The sequence below is a fragment of the Venturia canescens genome, chromosome 2 (genome assembly GCF_019457755.1).
Source record: "Venturia canescens isolate UGA chromosome 2, ASM1945775v1, whole genome shotgun sequence".
Lineage (NCBI taxonomy): Eukaryota > Metazoa > Arthropoda > Insecta > Hymenoptera > Ichneumonidae > Venturia > Venturia canescens.
This window is the reverse complement of record NC_057422.1, coordinates 1,637,416-1,657,046: the sequence shown is the minus strand read 5'-3', so window position 1 is coordinate 1,657,046 and position 19,631 is coordinate 1,637,416. Positions and strand designations below refer to the sequence as shown.

At 41.9% G+C, this 19,631-nt stretch overlaps 2 protein-coding genes across 5 annotated transcripts in view; both read left to right on the top strand.

Annotated features, from left to right (window-relative positions):
* Positions 1–458: 458 nt before the first annotated feature.
* Positions 459–6,218, top strand: LOC122406250 (CCAAT/enhancer-binding protein gamma-like). 3 transcript variants are annotated; one of them, XM_043411603.1, is made up of 4 exons: positions 459–676; positions 4,515–4,625; positions 4,715–4,871; positions 4,995–6,218. In XM_043411603.1, the coding sequence occupies exons 2-4, from the start codon at positions 4,515–4,517 to the stop codon at positions 5,096–5,098; spliced, it is 372 nt and encodes a 123-aa protein (XP_043267538.1). In that variant the 5' UTR covers positions 459–676; the 3' UTR covers positions 5,099–6,218. The 3 variants fall into 3 exon arrangements, with proteins under 3 accessions (XP_043267538.1, XP_043267540.1, XP_043267539.1); XM_043411605.1 differs by lacking the exon at positions 459–676 and adding an exon at positions 765–921; XM_043411604.1 differs by lacking the exon at positions 459–676 and adding an exon at positions 2,339–2,491.
* A 973-nt stretch (positions 6,219–7,191) lies between these two features.
* Positions 7,192–19,631, top strand: part of Galphas (G protein alpha s subunit) — a 43,879-nt gene continuing 31,439 nt past the window's right edge. The window contains exons 1-5 of one of the 2 annotated variants that reach the window (XM_043413442.1): positions 7,192–7,626; positions 10,342–11,080; positions 12,573–12,645; positions 17,688–17,742; positions 19,147–19,266. In XM_043413442.1, the coding sequence (XP_043269377.1) occupies positions 10,942–11,080; positions 12,573–12,645; positions 17,688–17,742; positions 19,147–19,266 (387 nt within the window). In that variant the 5' untranslated portion in view covers positions 7,192–7,626; positions 10,342–10,941. The remainder of the gene's footprint in view (positions 7,627–10,341; positions 11,081–12,572; positions 12,646–17,687; positions 17,743–19,146; positions 19,267–19,631) is intronic. The other variant, XM_043413443.1, reaches the window with a different exon arrangement.

The following is a 19,631-nucleotide window of genomic DNA, read 5'->3' as shown; positions in this document are numbered from 1 at the left end:
TTGTTACTTAATCAGAAAAAATTATTTTTAAAACACCTGCAAATCTCTCTTGAGTAAAAAACTTAGTTTTTCCATTTTATTGTATGAGTGTACGTTGTTGAATAAAGTTACAAGACATCTTATAAAAAACACTCAATTTATTTACTTGATGCATTAAAATGATGAATAAGATTGAAATATGAATGAATAGAAAGATGAAATTGTAGATAGTACATCTTCGTATAATAATAATAATGAAAATTCAAAAATTTTTCGTATTGCTTTTTTACTTGGGGGCAGTACTTTTTGCAAGTGACGAAACATTGTCGCGCATACAGGTGAGAAAGAATATGGTTGATCGTAGTATTTGCGTCTGACATGCGCATACGGGCAGACCGAGTGAAACAGAAGACAGGGTCAGCAGCGCCACCAAGAGATTCTCGTGTACTCCCCCCCCCCCCCCTCTCCAGCTGCACAAGCTCGAACTAAACCTCCAACAGTTGCTCATAGTTGCGTCATCTCTGACCTATCAAACCATCAAAGTAACCGTGTTTTTGCGCGCACATGGCAAAAGTTGCAATTTATGTCGCAAGCGTTAAATAAATAGTAGTCAATAAACTGCCACAAAGCAAATAATTGTTGTACGAAGCTCTGAGAATTTTACCAAGACATCAACAAGGAGTAACGCTTCTCGGAGGTAAGCGAGTGAAAATAAGTGTCACGCGTGTACGGTTCCCCTCTCTGCACTTCCTCCACCATCATTCTTTGCCGCCAAACTATTTCATCACGTTTCTTGTTTTTCTCTCTGCTAATCGTCGTTCGTTTAATACCAACTTTAGTGCAGTGGCTTGTGAATAAACAAAAGGAAAAAATTGACCGCGACAGGTTAAAAGTTGGCAGTCGGTGAAAAAATTGTTCTCCGTTTTTTACGACGCAGCTGTAGTGAGTTGTCGTATGAAATATTTGAGGAAATTTTGAAAAAAAAAACGATCATAGACCTTCATTGACGATTCATAAAGCAATGTTTACTTGTCGTTTTACAAAAATTCGAATAGTAGAGTGCGTTCGATGGAGATCAAAAGCAACGCGTATGTCACTTTGAACGCCGCTTTCCAATGGTTCAACCGCTGTGATGTTTCCTGCGTGAATGAAACAATTATAAACTTTTTATCTCTGTTTTTTTTTTCATCATTCAAGTGTCGCCACTATCGCTTATGCGTGTGTCCTTGAGACGTCGTTATGGCTTCATATTTGTTTTTGTTTTCGGTATATCGAACTGATAGGTGCCGTAAGACGGATTCCTTTCAAGATTTGGTTGTCTGATTTTTTAGAGGTCATTGACTTTCCAAACAGAAGAGAAGTTTGTTGAAACTTATTTACTTTTTGTTTTCGACTTTAAACCGAAATCAAATCGTTCGTATCTTTCATAATCACTTTTACCACGCGTTCATATCGACCACGGAGGTCAAGGTACACAAAATTCAGAATAAAATATTCGTGTTAATGTTTAACAGAAAAATGAATTTGCCGATCGGTAACTCAGCGTCGTTTCGTAAAGCGACGAATGCACAAGAGATGGCGTGAAAAGTACATGCCGCGATGCAACTGTACAGGTTAGAATAACGAATTATTCGAAAGTCGTTCTCGGAATTGAGGGAAAACCCAAATTCGCAAGGTCTATTAGTCATGAAACTGAACTACATTTTCTTCATGATCATCGATCGAAATGCATTATTTTATGACCAACCAGCTGTCTTCTCGTCATTGCAAAGTCGATATTTTCGAAGCAGCTAGCCATCCGTTGGCCAAAGAACCTAAAAATTTTTTTCAAGCAGATTCACTTTTTCTACGTTGTTTATATTTTTTATCGCCAGTTTCGGGAGTTCAAAGAACTGAAGGCATTCGTTTTACGTTCCGGAGGTAGCCGCATTTTCGACTTTTATGAAGAGAAAGAATTTATATTCGTTGCATTCCATCGGCGCAACCTTTAAAATCGTAATATTAAAATATTCGAGTTTTGGGCGCACAGGCGTACGGGGATTTATCGATAAAAGTGCACAAAGAACATTTGCCTTTTTTCCTCTCCGGTAAACATCAAACGACTCGGAGGAAGAGGCTCGTAGGTACAACGCGATCCTTCTCTCGCTCCCGTTCTCTTGCAAATATTTATACGGCGGATTTCCGTCTTTCTGAAAATGAGCTTCCACGCGAATAAATCGAAAATTTTCAATTTTATCTCATTCGCCAGCGAATGTAATATCGAGTAAAGGGGGTAGGCCGATCGGAAAAAATAAACGTTCGTCGCGCATAGAAAGTCCATCGGTCTGATAATATCGCGTTTTACACTTGCGAATATGTTTCATGTCGCCGTAAAGTCCCCGAGAATGGGATAATCGCCGTTTGTATTGTAATCGGACGATTAAGCGAGTCGAGCACGTTGTAAACTGCTGTACCAGCAGCTTCGCAAGGAGATGTCAGGGCCGATTTCTTAACTGTTTCAAGGCTCTATTGGGTAAATATACACGACGATTGGCATTGTACGATTATACTGTTAATGCTCTTGCCACGTAACCCCGGCAACTCTTGCTGACTCGCTCTCGCAAACGCCGTCTTTATTATTCCTCGGTTACGGCGATATCGAGATCGTGGCGATTATCGCGTTTTACTTTAAGGGCATTGTGCATTCCGAAACGTCAATAACAATTCTCGCTACTTCTTCGCTAATTTTCGTTTCTTTTTCCCCGAAATTTGAATCCTTTAAGAATCTTTCAGGTCGAATTCGTCTCTGAATTTTTGTTCATAAATTTCTCTTTTTTACTAAAAATCGTCAAATTTATTTTGAGGAGAAGCTAATGGTCGATGGGCGGAAGAGAGGCGGCTGCTCTTCGTGAGTGGTACGCGCGCGATTATTGCTGTGACATGACACACCGACCGAGTCGCACGAGCGAATATCGAAGTTTGATGAACTTCGGATTCAGTGGAAAAGCACGCATTTGCCATTTTCATAAATCAAGCGAGCTTTTTCCATGGTTCTTGAATCGAGCGAGATTTCCTTGATCCAAATTTATTAAAAGAACTCATTTTTTCATTTTAATTTAATATTTTAATTCGGCTTTATTTTTTAAATAAAATTTAAAAAAATGTATTTAAAAATTTTTTTAAATGTATTCTTGATTTAGAAAATTCGTGTTTTCATCGAACTATCGAGCTCGTACAAATCTAATAAATTACATTATTTTTATAATTTTTTATTCATCTAAATTTATATTTTTCCTAATTTTTCTTTTACTTCGCCTTTCATTACAAATTGGTTGCGAGGATTTCCACGAGTATCCGTCATACTAATCGCTGCCTCTCGGAATTACGACAATCGAAAATGTCGAACGAGCAATATCTTTATGGCGATGGATTCGAATCGTGATTCATCGAGCCGACTGAATCGCCTGAACAAAAAGACACTCTGATCAAACGAAAAATCGAAATAAACCATTTTTGTTGCTACTTTCCATTGGCGAAAACCGGAAAATCAAAATGAAGAAATCGAGCCTTTTTTCTTGTTTTATCTAACAGGGTGTCTAACGACCTGAAAAGTCGTGAAAATTCTTAAATATCATGAAATTACACTCGGACCTGAAAAAATCATTAAATGTCATGAAAAATGACCAAACAACCTGATTTTTTAAGATCTCTGCAAGGCTCATTGTCATTGTCGATTTTTTGGTTTTCTTCAACATGATTTCAAAATTCGCGGGGTGGCGACAATGTCTGGTTCGTCAATACTCATCATCGATATAAAAACGAATATCGAATGAATAGTTTGTAAGAAAAAAAAGATTCTTTATTTCAAAATAAAATATCATTTCTTTGTTATTTTTATTGAATTTTTTTATAATTAAAAGATGAATAAAAAGTATCAGAACCATAAGAAAAGTCATGAAAAATTCCTGTTCCTTGACTTAAAAAGCCTTAAAAGTCATGAAATTTCTGTTCTGGTCAAAATTAGACAGCCTGGTCTAATGAAATTACTAAATTGCACAAAATCATTGAATTGATTTGTCATGCGATCAACTCTCATCTCCTCCATCCAATTAGCCTTCCTCCTGATAAAAGCAACGAGCGGGTCTGCGCATTTGTCAGCGTAGTACCGACAGTTCGAGCGTCTGAGAAGCCGAGAATTTTCGAAAATATTAAAATTAGTTCGTTGCTTCTTTTGGCGTGGACAAAAGCGCGCCCAATATTCGGTAGAAATTTCAAAAGCAGAATGTGAAAATTGAAAAGATAAAAAAAATGAAATTTTTCAGAGAAATCCGAGAAAGAGCGAAGAAATTTGGGTTTATTTGTCGAACTAGACGAAGCGTCGAGTACGCAGCGGCGGTATTGTTCATAAAAATGCACTTATCGCGGATGATAAATATCTGGAAGAGCGTGCTCGATACGGGCAGCAGTTTTGTCGATTTGTGTCGATCGTAAAATTCAGTCGTTTAAGAAGATTTTGAGCGTGCGTTTAAAGGGGAATTATTGTCGTTGTTTTGCAGATGGCACCAAGAAATAAGGAAAATTCGTCGACGAACAGGAAGAAAAAGACAATTATTTCGGAGGAAGAGGATGACGAGGATTACAGGAGACGCCGTGATCGAAATAATCAGGTACGAAGTATTTTTTTCCGCGTCTTTCGATCTCTCCTTAAGCGAATATATTGTCCTGCTAATAAAGAAACTCCGTGTTAATAAAACAGGCGGTAAAGCGTTCGAGAGTGAAGAGCAAAATGCGAACTCAACAGACGCTGGAACGTGTAAACCAATTGAAAACCGAGAACGAATTATTGGAGGAGAAAATCAAGATGCTGACGAAAGAGCTTGGATTTTTGAAGGATCTCTTTCTCGCTCACGCAGGTAATTTACGATATGGGAAGCGAGGAAAAAGTCACTCGTTCTCTCTATCTAGCACGAGAGTTGTAAATCGTTCAGGGTTCTAAATTTTATCATTTATAATGGAGAATTAAAAAATCATTCCAGGCTCTAATCAACACGCGACGAATTTGCAAGACGTCGACCTCAACGCTTTGCTCGCTGAAGAACCAAAAATCGGCGACGACGCAAAGAGTACAACGAAGCTTTAAGATTCAACCTCCTCCGAAGGTGGAAAATTCATGAAACGTACGGGAACCAAAAAAATGTAAAACAAAGCGTGCGAAGATCGTTACAAGAGTCATCCCATGGAAGAAGATTAAGAAAAACAATGGAGAGAGAGAGAGAGAGAGAGCGAGAGAAGAACGCGTCATTGTTTCGTCCGGTTGAAAGGGCGAGCCGGCCATCTTGGAAAGATGCCAGACGCGTGGTGCGACAGTGACGCCCGAAAGGAGAAATCACAATCAAAATGAGAAGAAAAAAACAAAAATATAAAACTAAATGTGTGAGAGAAGCGAGGAAAATCGAGATGGACTGAGACACGAAAATGACGGGATTGAAAAACGTTGTGACGCGGGGCTCCTCGTGTACACTCTCTTTGAACAATTCCCCTGTAGCGATTGCCCCCGAGAATGAGACTCTTCTGCACTAAATTTCACTATTTTTCGTATGCGTCATCGCGCACACGTACAAGAATACGAGATAACGCATCGTTATAGCCACGTGTCTCCGAGATAAAGCCCGGGCTTCGCAGAGATACACATTTTTTTCTCCATCCTCTACTTTTTATTCTTCGAAAATGATTGCAACGTAGTCGAACGATTATTCAGCACTTTGTGCGTGAGTCAACCCAGGGAGATCGTATCTTTTTATTTTCTTTTCAATTTTTGTTTTTTTCGTTATCTCCGAAGAGACGAAAATTGTCTCCGATCTTCTTTTGATGAAGGGAAAAAACAAATCTTGCTTCCTTTCGAACTAATCGATTGAAAATCCTTCGTTCCTGCAATCCAGCATTTCCGTCGAGATCTGCAATTATAGTTATTATTCAATAACTCTTCTCCATTCGTGAACTACGAAGAATTTTCCTTACCCTATTCGTATTATTTTTAGCTAGTGCTCACTGTACCAACAGAAGAAAGCAAAAAATTGTTGATATCCAAGGGAATCGTGCGGAGAAAGGGCGTCACTAACATTTAGTTACTGCGGATGAATATTTTTATATTTGTTATTACATTATTATTGTAATTAATAGTCTCTATTGTTTTATACCCGATAATAATTTCGATCCACGTGTCATTTTGTAATACAATAAATGAGAGAGATGAAAAATGAGCAGTGGCTAAGTTAAATGGTGTTTGGAATGTAATTTTTAAATGAAAAAGAAAAAAATAATTCCACGTATGAACGAAACTAATAATTCATTTCATCGAGGAGCCTCGGAGAGTTGCCAAGCCTTCCGGAAAATCACCGGCGGCACCTGTAGCAACTCGCTGCTTTTTTATTCTGTACGCAAATCGTACGAAAAGAGCCGATCGATCCTCGGCTTTTCACTCGGCATGGCTCGACAGTGTCGTACCTTTTACGCAGTCGGTCAGCCTCGACTATTTATCTTCTTTTTCACTCAGGATTTTTGAGGCTCGATAACTGACGGGACCGATTGTTTTTCATACAGAGTTATGGTTTCGTATTAAATTCCTGAACATTTTACTCTCGTGGCTTATTCATTCGCAATGGTGGGATTTGCAATGCTGCTGCTGCGAGTCCAAAGGGATTATACGCTATTCGCCGTCGAATTTTCCGACGAGCAAGGACCAATAGGGTTTTGAGACTTGACACTTTTCACATATTGATCCAAACGATTGTTTCCCTCGCGTTATCCTTCCAAATTTGTGGAAGCGATTTTTGCAGGACTTTCTTTCGCGATAATATTCCACAAGTTGAGGGAATAGCTCAAATGAGTTGTTATTAATTTCCTCAGACGTAAGAACACTCGACGAATATTCAAAATATTCCGTCGAGCGGGGAGGTTAAAAAATCTTAAAAGAATCGGAAAAATTTTACAACGGACCATTTATTATTTATTCCTCGTCCATTGGTACGAGGAATAAATACAATAAACGATCGAAGATTCCATTGGTGATTGAGTGGGGAAAAGTTGAAAATGGATTTTCATGGAAACTGGGCTATACGTAAAAAGGGGAGAGAAAAGAACAGGGTGCGGTGAGAAAGTGGTACGGCGCTGGCTCGAGTTCTCTCGTGGGGCGGTAGAGTGGAGGAAGGCGATAGTGGGCAGCCGCTCTAGTGGGTTCTAGCAGACGACATGTTGGCTACAGGGAGCAGCACCTCGTCTCGGACGTTACGGTCGCGAGTTAACTCGGGCTCGCTCGAATGAGGAGGTTTTAAAGGGATATATTATATCCCTTTAACGGGTCGTCGTCGGAGAGAGGACGAGGTGCCGAAAGTGTTGTGTGTCCGGGGAGAAACGTATAAAAAAAGGCTCCAACTCCGCCGCGTGCGGACTCGTGGGTTCCGCGTTTTATCAAATAAACGCACCGGGGCGGCTCGTGTGGGTGTGCGGTGGCGGTGGCTGGCTCGTGTGAGAGACGTCGGCCGAGGTGGTGAGGAGCTTGCCGCTGCTGTTCGCCAGTGGGGTGATTAGGGGGGGGGGGGGGACGAAAGATATATGAAACGGGTAAACTACAAAACGACGACCGAAATATCATCATAATCCAGCCAAAATGTAAAGTATATGGTAAAAAAATAATAGGAAAGAAACGAAAGAAAGAGATTGTGTCGCGAGTGATAGCGGAAAATTGCAGAGTGCGTGCACGGTGTATGTGTGAGTGGCGTGTGTGCCTGTGAACGTGTGTGGATGTATTGGGTAGCTGAAGAAGCGAACCACCCTTCTTCGTTTATTCGGAAAGACTTTAGGTCTACGTGAGGAATCGAAAAAGTTTAGCATCGCGGCGAGGGTGGAAAATAAAAAGATCATATTTTCCGTTGTCGTAGAGGAAAGGCCGGCTGCGCGAATATGTTGGAGTTTCATGAAAACTGTATTTTTCGTGTTTAGGAAACAGTGTCCTCTCGCATTTTCGGGGCTACGCGAGAAGTTTTTTTAACATGGGAAATATACGAATAGTCCGCACACACACACGGACGTAGTTTCCAACGTCCAGTATGTATGCGTATACACGCTTTAAATCTGTATCGAGCGAACGTCAGATATCCATTTCCAAAATACAGAGTATTTCGAGCGTAGACAGATATTCAAAAGATAACGGTTCGTTTCTCAAAAGATTTTCTCGAGCGTGCTTTTTTTATTTTAACTTTTCGGGTTTGTCGTTGTCTCCGGGCGCTCTCCCGCGCGCGCTCTGCGCCCGCCTGTCAACTTTATATTTGCCATTTGGAAGGACAGAAGGAAGGGAGAGACAAAAAGAGCTTCACAGAAAACGATCTATATTAATAGTTGATCGCGTTCACTCTGCGCCTTTGATCGTCGTTTTCCCGTCTCGGTAGTTCGATACTGTTTTTTTTTCTCTTTACATGTGCATGCATAATCACGCACAGTGTACATTTTGGCTGCTGTAATTTTTCGTCCCCCCCCTCCGCCCCTTCTCTGGCCGCCCCTTCATTCATTCGCGCTGTTAATATCGGATGAGGTGAGAGCGAGAGAAACATATACATAGAAAAGCGCGAACGCACTGTGTACGTTGCGCGAATGAGATGGAAAAACCAACCGAGGCATCGCGCTCCTACGACCGCGGCCGCAAAGGAGGCGGCGTAGGAGGACGAGAGGAGGGGGAAGAGGTTAGAGCCAGAGTCGGAGAACCGAGGCCGTACCTCTCCGCTCGTGCACGCACAGCGTGTGTATACTATTTTTTTCTTTCTCGCACTCTCACTCTCTCCCCTCTCCCTCTTCCTCGTTACTTCTACCTCGAGTAAAACACACGCGCGCAAAGGGATTTACACGTTTCATTACACTGCGGCGATGTAGTTTTCTAACATCGCAAAGCTTAGGATGTCACGACTCTATAAAAGGGAGTATGAAAAAAAGTTGCAGGAGAAAAGAGTGACGGTGCTTGCTCCCGCCCTTTCCTTCATTTTGCCTCGCGACAAATGGCCCTTGAGAGTTACCTGCTGCTCCCATCGTCGTTAGCTACCCGGGGGGTGCAACTTCATTACACACGTAGCATTTTTTTTTTACAAATATACACTAAAACACGTTCGAAAAATAACTAAAAAACTCAGACGTACGATAATAGGGTTATGTTTTCTCAAACGCGTACTGTAATCGCTAAAATAGTGACAAACGTTCCCCGTGGCTCAATTGTCCTCGATAATTTGAAAATCTACCAGAAATGATGTTTCGAACGTAACGTGTCAGAGTCAAGTTGCTAGAGTGTGTGATCGTCAGCCGTCTTTTCGCTTGTCACTCGGTCCGTTGGTTCGGGCTCTCGCTCTTTTTTTATTCTCCACGCTTTTGGGGCTGACTGTTCTCTTTCTCTCTTAAACACTATATACATATAATCTATCAGTTGGGTTACTCGAGGCTGCTACAATCATTTCGCTCGGTTGACTCTCCGTTGCCTGGTTAAATAGCTAAACACCTTGTGATGCTTTGGAAGAGCGGGAAGAGAGGGCGCGAGTGTTGGCCGGAACGGGGAGAGAGGGGTGTAACGATCGGTTGCCGGCAAGTTACTACCAAGGGAGAGAGCCCTCTCGCTGAGCAAAGCTTATTATATGTCATCGGTACTGCTGCTGGACCTCTTCGCCAAATCTCTCCCCTCGGACGCAAGTGTAACCGAATTTTTTTCCGTCTGTGACACGAGATGGGAAGATATTCGTTGAAAATAACTCGGGGAAGAATTAATAGGAGACAAATTCTTAGGATTTATAGAGCGGGCGCAGAGGCGCGAAAAACGTCAAATTCATTCGGATGATCGCCTCGTTCCCGAATTTTTGAACCGGCTGTACCGCCCCGCTGCTCGGAATCTCCTTTGCGGTGTATTTATATGTAGATCCACCATCTATTTTTCTCTCGCTCTCCCCGCGTTTTTTTTATCCCTATCAGTGTCTGTTGAGTGCACGCGGCACCGTTCCGACAGAGTCGCGCGCGCCGTGTACACGGATTAGTTATGGTTTCGCGGGACGAGGTGGAAGAAGGTGTAAATCAGCTCGACGGAGCGCGGAGGCGCGCGCGCGCGCGCGCCTATGGGTGCAGGTATTCGTGTCGCGCGGTGTAAAGTATCTTTTCCTCACGGTGTGTGTATTCCGATGCGTGCGAGTGTCTGTCGGCGCGTGTCAAAACTCATTGTTGCAGAGAACGAAATAGGAGAATAGGGTTCGAAGAGAAGTGATTATTTTGTAGTCGAAAAAAATGTTGAATAGACAGTTGAGCAATAACGAATTATAAATATCCGGCGATCTAAAACTATTAGGAATTTTGTTTTTACAGAGAGTGAACGGCACGAAAGGAAACTATAAACAGCAGAAGCAGCACACGCGCGAGAGCAGTGTGCACCGGTGCTGTTTTTTGTCTGCAAGAGCGCGCGCGCGCGCGCGCCCCTATTTTTCGTAACTCTTTCGTTATTTTCGTGGACGATTGCAGTTTTTCCTAATCAGCGAAAGGATCGTGCGTGTGCGTTGACGTCACTTTTCGAAAGTGAGTAAGAACTGGGCGAGCACAGGGGCAACCCTGTCGTCGAAGGGGGGCGGTGGAGCCGGCGAAAGTGCCAGTGATGGACGAGGAGGAAGTGGAAATAATTGTAGTGCAATTGTGAAAAGTGAAGAATTCGAAGGTGACGGGAGTTTGGGGGTTCGCGACGCCGCCGGTGTCGGTGTCGGTGGTGGCGTTCGTGACGACCCTCAACGGGTTGCGAGTGATCAGTGCGCCAGGTTTACCGATCGGCACGAGCCGCCGGCTCAACAATACGAAAAAACCATTAAAAGGAATACCATCGGTGCCGGCGATTGTAGCTCGTCGACTACGACGATTGTGGCGGCGCGGGACGAACGGGAAGAACGAGGCGAGGATATCGCGTGTCTCTCTTGTGTCATGGGGTGCTTCGGCAGCCAGAGCAGTAAGGCCAGCCAGGATGACAGCAAGAACCAGAAGAGGCGCTCCGACGCTATCACCAGACAGTTACAGAAGGACAAACAGGTCTACAGAGCGACACACAGGCTTCTGTTACTCGGTACGATTCGTTACTTACATTTTACTTTTTCTTCTCTTCCTTCGTTTTCTTTCCATGTATCTCGTCATTACGTTTTATCGTTAATAGAAACACGCGCGCGCGTTTTTTTTTTTACACAAAATCGGGCCACCGACCACCTGCGGATCATCGCTTGAATCGCGCACAGGGTATTTCTATTTGTGTAACTAAACGTAACGCTATCGTGCTGGCACAGCATCATTTTATTCCCATATATTCGAACGAGACCCGCCTTTTGAACTCCTTTTACTTACGATCTTATCATCGCTATTAAAAAACTCATCCCATATTTATAATATCACCGGTGCCGTCGTTATTTTCGACGACTAACATTTGTTTTTAATACCTTCACGACTTTCCACACTCCCCGTTTTCGCTGCCTCTAACAAGTCTAATATTCACTTCACCGTTGTATAAAATGGTAAACACGCGGCTTCGCTCATGTAAACAAATGTTCAGGGTCACACTTCGCTCCGATGAAGGGAGACGCGGGAATTCCCCGAAAATAATGCTGCTTCGGGAAAAGCATGCTGTTTCTAGGTTTTTCATGTTGACAACTGACTTTCGGAAGTTAATAAATTCTTCGAAATGTAGACTTGAATTTTTTAGCTCAATGTTGGAATACTGGAATTCGGAATTATATGAATATATTCGTGTTTTCTGTAAATACGCAGTTTTTCAGAGACTTTTGACATCCGCTTCGAGATTTTTTTTATTTCTCTTTGCTCGCTTCCAAATTTTTGCTCATCATTCAACAAAAAAACTAATCTTTGTTTCGTTATGAATAAAAATATTCAATGTCGTTCCACTATTACGATTGCTGTCATTTTTTCCATTTCGGAAATGTCACGTATTTCGTTTATCATTTGTCATTTGTTTTTCTTTTTTTGTTTTTTTTTGTTTTTAGAGGAAATGAATATTCGATATAAAACAAAGCAAACATCCGTTTATGATTTCATAACTCTGAGCAAACTGCTTACCGGCTCAGACGCTCATGTACCAAGATTAGCCTAAATATATTAGAAAATTGATGAAAAAAAAATTTGAAAACCTGACGAATCCTTGAATTTATGATTTTTAAAAAATTTCATTTGAGATGCATTCGAATTTCCAGCATCGAAAAATGGCCCAACTCGCAGTCACTTTTTATTTTCTTCAAATGCATTTGAAAAAATATTTTTCTCTCTCAAAAATAATGAATTTATCGGTAGACTTGAAAAATTGGTTTCTGCTTCGAATTTCACGCTACGAAAAGAGTTGATTCTATTGCAGCTTGAATTAATTCGTTCCGAGCGATGTTTTATCCAGTTACGATTGACGTGTGAGAACAGAAATCGGGGGTTAACACTTTGATCGTTATTTTCCATTCGGCTGATAAGTTTCCATAAAATTTCGTCGCTCATTCGATTTCGGCGGGGCGAGTGATCGCGCCACGCTCGCTTTCTACGAACTCAGCTCTCGTATGTTATTCCAGGTGCCGGCGAATCCGGAAAAAGCACAATTGTCAAACAGATGAGGATACTGCACGTTAATGGGTTCAGTGAAGCGTGAGTATTGTTTTGAACTTTCCACCATTACGTACGAAGTAAACAAGCATAATAACATCCCACGTTACGAGAGTCACCTTGAAACTTCGCAAGATTAAGGTCGTTCAACAGCGAAGCCCGATTTCTTACGGAAATTTCGGATAAAAAATATGTCGCGCAGAAAAATCTAACGAATCGATTCTAAAAAAGTACTTTTACCGTATAGTTTTTTAGAAATTGCAAATTAAAGTTCTATGCTTTCTCCATTCGAACACATCGTAATCGTAAAAAAAAAAACGTGTATCGAAATAACTCGAGAACGGTTCTTACGATTTTTATTTTAAAAAATACAGCGTTGGAGTATCTTCTGAAGAAAAAATTAAAAAAAAAACGAAACAACACGAGCTACCGTCTAGTTTTGGAATTTGAGTGGGAGAATTTCAAGGTTCGCGACCCGGCAACGCTGTCGCGCGAGACAAGCGACGCTCATTGACGATAATTTGAATGATTTTGGAAGATATTTCACAACGAACAATGGCCGCGCAGGAAGGGGGCTGCGGCCCATTTTTTATACGGCACTGAGCTATCGAACTGCCTTAATTACGAGCTACTTGAACACGGGGACGTATTTCTCGCGCATGGTCCATTTTTCGGGTTATCGACGATGACGAAAGTCGTTAATTAAACAACGTTCGATCTCAAATCGATCGAGACAGTTTTGGTTTTTTCGAAATTTCTCGAAACCCCGGCCGGACATCGCTCAAAAAAAAAAAAAAAAACAAAACAAAATTAATGTCATTTCGAATCCGTTGAGACGAGACTCACGAAACGAGCGATTGCTACAAAATTTATTGACGAAGCCTCCATCGTTATTTATTTTCGAAACGATCGAGAAACGCGTTGAAACATCGCGCCCTCTGTCAAGAGTGCCATAAAACGCTGTCAACCCTTCATAAAGTACCAGAATTCGGAAAAATAATAATCACGAAAAAGATACTCGAAAATAATCCACTTTTTTCTTCTGTTCATACATGCATCGAGTTTTTCACTCTTCGATAATCGATCGTAAATACACCCTCATCGAATAACGGCCTCATTCCTGTAATTTGAGCTTTAATGCATGCAATTTTGCTGAGAGAAAAACGAGAGCGATGCGCGAAAGGATATGTTAATTTTTTCTCACACTCTCAATTCACGCTCAACTCGACATTCCTGTAGATATATCGAGATTATTCGAGGTAATGAGTCGCCACGGAAGAGTCTGCATTTTGGATCCTCGCGTACGTCGTTTGTCCCCGGAGTTTTAATTTCATTTATTCCTTTCCGCGCTTCTCCAGCTGCCGTATTCGAATGAGTGCGAGGGCAAAAAAATGTATTCCTCGGTCTTGGGACTGGAGCGCTACCGCGAACGGATTACAATTTTTCACGGGCACAAAGCTCGCGATCCGAAAAAGGGTTCTGGCCCGGTAGCGTTCCGATGTTTGTGATGCAAATGAAAAGAAAAAAGACATCGGATTACGGAAAAATTCGCGATCGCCGATCCATCCTTTGCTGATGAACGAATCTCTGAAGACTCCAGAAACATCCAAATGCACTGGCTCCCAAACTTCTCGATCGAACCGATGAAATAAGAAGACTGAAACGTCTCAAGCCCCTCGGCTTAAGGAGGTTCAAGCGTACCTTATGGAAAAATGATTTTCCAGCTTCGCATAATTTTTTGAAGGCTTCCCTACGAGCCCGTGTTTAATCTGTCATTTTCAACGATGATTATCTCGATTCGCCCGTAATTAAGGGCGGTTCGACAAGATTAAGGCAAATTTTCAATTCATTAACTTGAAATAATAAAATCTAATTCATTTTTAATTAAGCGAACAAATGACACTGAAGTTTGCAACGTTCGAGTCCAGCGAAATGATCTGAAATAAAGCTCTCAAATAATTCCAGTAAATCTTCAACATACGACGCTGAACTTCCCAACGTTGGAGTTCAACGAAATGAACGAAAAATACGTTTTTAATTCACCCATTTTTTATTTCACGAATCGTTGGTGCAGCTTGCAAAACTACGAATCGCAAATTTGGCAGGGAACGAAATAGGAGAATTACTGGAATTATTGGAGAGCTTTTTTCGATCATTTCGTTGGACTCCAACGTTGGAAACTTCAGCGTCATCTTCAACATTGTTTCCCGTCGACTTTGAAATTTATGGTTTTTCAACCTACACCAATGATTCGTGAAATAAATAATTGGTGAATTACAAATCTCTTTTCGTTCACTTCGTTGAACTCTAAAGTTGCAAACTTCAGCGTCGTAGCGAACCAATAATATGAAAAAAAAACACACACACACGCGAGACGAACGCGAGCGCAAGTGCAATCACCGCTAGCATGAAGCATGAAATCAAATCGCCGAATTGAAACGCACAGCAAAATGAACGTTGTCCACGGAACAGGTTATTGTAATTTATAATATTGTTAATGAAAAAAAATGAAGTTGGATGAAAAAATCCCAAAGCTCCGTAATGCGACGCATCGCAACGTTGGAGTCCAACGAAATGATGTAAAAAAAATCCCAATGACTCCAGTACTTCTACGACGCTGAAGTTTCCAACGTTGGAGTCCAACGAAATGAACGAAAAAAACGTTTTTAATTCACCAATTATTTATTTCACGAATCGTTGGTGCAACTTGAAAAACTACGAATCGCAAATTTGGCAGGGAACAAAATGGGAGAATTACTGGAATTATTGGAAAGTTTTTTTCGATCATTTCGTTGGACTCCAACGTTGGAAACTTCAGCGTCATGTACTTCTCCAATTTTGTTAGCTGCCGAATTTGAAATTCGTAGTTTTTGATGAAAAAAAATTTGAAAATCTGACGAATCCTTGAATTTATGATTTTTTAAAGATTTCATTTGAGATGCATTCGAATTTGTAGCATCGAAAAATGGCCCAACTCGCCGTCACTTTTTATTTTCTTCAAATGCGTTTGAAAAAATATTTTTCTCACTTAAAAATAATGAATTTATCGGTAGACTTGAAAAATGAGTCTACGGATGGTTTCTGCTTCGAGTTTCACGCTACGAAAAGATTGCAGCTCGAATTAATTCGTTCGAGTCCAACGAAATGATGTGAAAAAAACCCCAATGACTCCAGTACTGCTCCAATTTTGCTAGCTGCCGAATTTGAAATTCCAGCTGCACCGATATTTCGTGAAATAAAAAATAATTGGTCAACTACAAATGTTTTTTCCTTCATTTCGTTGGACTCCAACGTTGCAAACTTCAGCGTCGTAGTTCCGCAGCAGTGTCGGAGGAGTCGGGGATGATGACGCTGAAGTTTCCAACGTTGAAGTCCAACGAAATGATCGAAAAAAACTCTCCAATAATTCCAGTAATTCTCCTATTTTGTTCCCTGCCAAATTTGCGATTCGTAGTTTTTCAAGCTGCACCAACGATTCGTGAAATAAAAAATTGGTGAATTACAAACGTTTTTTTCCTTCATTTCGTTGGACTCCAACGTTGGAGACTTCAGCGTCGTCGGGGACGTCAAAAAACGGATTGACGTTGGGATTCGCGAGAGGATGATTCGAGTGTCGATCGAGACTAACGAAGTTTTCCCATGCAGCAATTGTAGGTCTCTACCAATTTGAGTAACTTGTCTAATAAAGGTGGAGCAGCGAACTCGAAGGCGCAACTAGTTCCAATGTCTCGGTTTCCCACGTTCTTTTGAATACGTGCGTACCACCGGACCGTATTCCGTAACGCGATATCAACACGTGGCTGGAATTTCACGCTTTTTTGCACTCGGCCTTTTCACCGGAAAATATGGCGCTGTCGACTCGTTGCTCCTGCGGCGACCCCGCTTCGAGAAGACCGTTTTCTAGTTTCCGTTCGAAAATCACGCTCGCACTCGTTGTTGCAAGGCGAATAATGCGCGTCGCTTTCTTAATTTATAGACCGGAGCGGGGGGCGCCGTTAGGCCCGGCGCAGGTAAAGGGCTGGCCGGAGCATTTGGAAATCGGGGATTTTTTCAAGTGGGCATTTCCATGCATCCGACTTGCAGACGTTTTTCCCCCCTTTTTTACGGAATAGCATAGTTTATCTCAGGGAAGGTGAGTTGGTCACGTTTCGGCAATTGACGCTAAGAATTCGAGTGTTCTTTGGTTTCTCACATTTTTGGACATGGGTTTTTACTCCCCCCTCTCTTCTTATTACGGTAGCCAATCAAATTTTATCGCTAGTTGGTAAAAAGAGGTACTTTTACTCTTTCATTATTTTAAAGCATTTTGTAAAATCGGTTTCGGAAGGAACTCCGAGCTGTTGACATCGGAGCGACTTGCCCATGCCAAATGGAACAGTTTTCGTTATTTAAAAAAAAATAATTCCACCGTTTCCGATTAATTTATTACAAATTGCCAGCTCTCCGTGAAAGGAAGGTTAGGACGTCGTCAAGGGACGATACACTCGTCTTCGCGTGCTTTTTCCTCGACGTTTTTGACTCTTCGATCCTCTCGGTGCCTTCAACTTGTGAAATTCCTTTGAAAAGAGAACGCTACCTCGCTGCCTTTGATTCTGACACGCTCGAGGAATGGGAAACGTCCAAAGACAGGAGAGTGACTAGACAATAAACGTTTTCAACGTTGGCATGCGAACAGCCAGCCTGTTCCATCCGCTGACGCGTCCCTCTTTCACGTTTTCTCCTATCTCTTAGCCTCGCATTTTTTTTTCGTCCGCCACGCGTCGCGACGTAAATCGTCAAGATAAAAGCAATAATCTGACCAATCGTGGAATAGATCGAACTGCAACTGCCTTAAAATCATCGCCGAAAAGATTATTTTCCTGGCTGAGGGCCTCGTACCTGCTTCATCCTCGCAGGAGCTTCCCAAAGATCGTTCGCTCTCTCTCTCTCTCCTCTCTCTCTCTCTCTCTCTCTCTCTCTCTCTCTCTCTCTCTCTCTCTCTCTCTCTCTCTCTGTTCGTGACGAGAAGAGCGAAAAAGATAATTGAGAATGACCGACTGGTCGATCCAAAATGACGAATCTAATCGCGGTTTTTCGTTTTTCAGGGAGAAGCGACAGAAGATCGAAGACATCAAGAAAAATATCAGGGACGCCATTCTGGTAAGATTTTTTCGCATTCCCGTCAGCCAATTTATGTCTGGCGAATGTGACATTTTTTCATTTTAGCTGAAATTCAGCTGGATTTCATTATTTTTTTTGATAAAAGTATCGTGAGGAGATTCGTGGGGATTGAACTTTGGAGCAGCCCTAACAAAGCCAGCCTCGCAGGAAGATAAATCCGAAAAATTTCCCGCGTTTATTTTCATGCGCGAATTGTTGAAAGACAGAATAAATCGGTCAAAGTTTAAAGGCAGCAAATGCTCGTTTTCCGATCGCTTTGATCTCTCGATGGCGGGCCGGCAATTTGGGTAATTGAACGGGCGAGAAGAGGAAGTTTTGAAAGAAATAAACATTTCGATTCGAAATCGTTCAAAACCGTGTTTCAGTGGTGAAAATTCGAGCCGGATTTCCGGCGAATTAACCACAAAAAACGCGCGTCCCGTGCGCGGATACAACCAATGTAAAACTCGAACGAATGATGCTCTCGGCCTGTGAGAATTCATCCGCGACAAAAATAGAAGCGTTCTTACGAGCGTTTTGCGCGCGGTGTTAGTCAGCTGTAGTTGACAATTACAAATGATCTCGCTCGGCGATCAGCGATAACGGGCGTCACTCGGGAGTGCTGCTACCGTCCAACCTCGCTCGGACGTATCGTGCCTTGCGAATAAATCATTCGTTTGTCAAATAAATAAATAAATCGAGACAATTGAGCAATAAGGTTGGCAAAGCGGAATAAAATTGACGAGAGGATCGAACGGTTCATTCATTTTTTCTGGCTTCCGAGTGATTTACGTTCGGATTTATAAAAAGATTGTCGCAGCTGATTTCAGATATTTTTTCAAGTACACCGAATCGGCGTTTTTTCGATCGGCTCGCCTGACTAAATTTATCCCTACAAAATTGCAGTTCCTCGAGAACTTTTTTCGATCAATGAGTTCGTGTCTTTGGTTTCATTGAAATTTGATAAATTCGTTTTTGACGTGCGTTCAAACCCCCCTTCGAAGAACGCTCGTTCGACGACCTTTTTTTCATTGCTTCGACGCTCGTATGACGGTGTTCTCGACGAATCGGTTGTCGCAATGCTCGTTGGCCTCCATCGAAAGCAGGCATAACGCAAAGGATTTTTCTACCTTTCACCGCTCTCGAAGAATCTCGTGCGAATAAACTATAAATGAGCACGAACGCACAATCGAGTTGGAGAATGAAATATTGTAATTCGCTAATAAATTCAATCGATTTTCATCGCGATTCGACTACGAATTTAAACGGTTCGAGGAGACCGAAATTTTCCAATGACTCGCTCGATTCGTTCGATTCGAACGGAGTTTGAGCTCCTCGACGACGAAACAGCATTCCCATCGATCAATGGACAATCGAATATCTAATAATACCGATTTGTTTCAGACGATAACGAGCGCCATGAGCACACTCACGCCACCTGTAACGCTCGAAGATCCGGCGAATCAAAGTAGGGTCGATTACGTATTGGATGTTTCGTCTTCCCCAGACTTCGATTATCCAGCGGTGAGTTTGTTACGTAACGTTTAAATATAACTCGTGCAACAGTAGAGCCTGTGTAAGTCGAACGAAATTTCGCGGCTCCTTATTTTCACAAGATTTTCCGAGTGAAAGATTTCCATGGAGCGATGGAGTTGCAACGTTGGACTCCAACGAAATTACGTAAAAAAGCCTCCAATAATTCCAGTGAATCTTCAATTTCGTTCCCTGCTGAATTGGCAATTTTTCAACCTTCGCGATGATTCAGCGAAGTAAAAAATTGGTCAATTAAAAATGTGTTTGTCCTTCATTTCGTCGGACTCGAATTTTTTCGTTCGCCCTTGAGTTTCCGAGTTCTCTTGGCTTTTGCGTAGGCCTTGCCAATATTTCAT

Excerpts from the sequence above, each read along its gene's own strand:
- LOC122406250 (XM_043411603.1), top strand. The coding sequence starts at position 4,515 with ATGGCACCAAGAAATAAGGAAAATTCGTCGACGAACAGGAAGAAAAAG. Across the intron at positions 4,626-4,714 it reads GCCGTGATCGAAATAATCAG|GCGGTAAAGCGTTCGAGAGT; the intron begins GTACGAAGTATT and ends TTAATAAAACAG. Across the intron at positions 4,872-4,994 it reads TCTCTTTCTCGCTCACGCAG|GCTCTAATCAACACGCGACG; the intron begins GTAATTTACGAT and ends AAATCATTCCAG.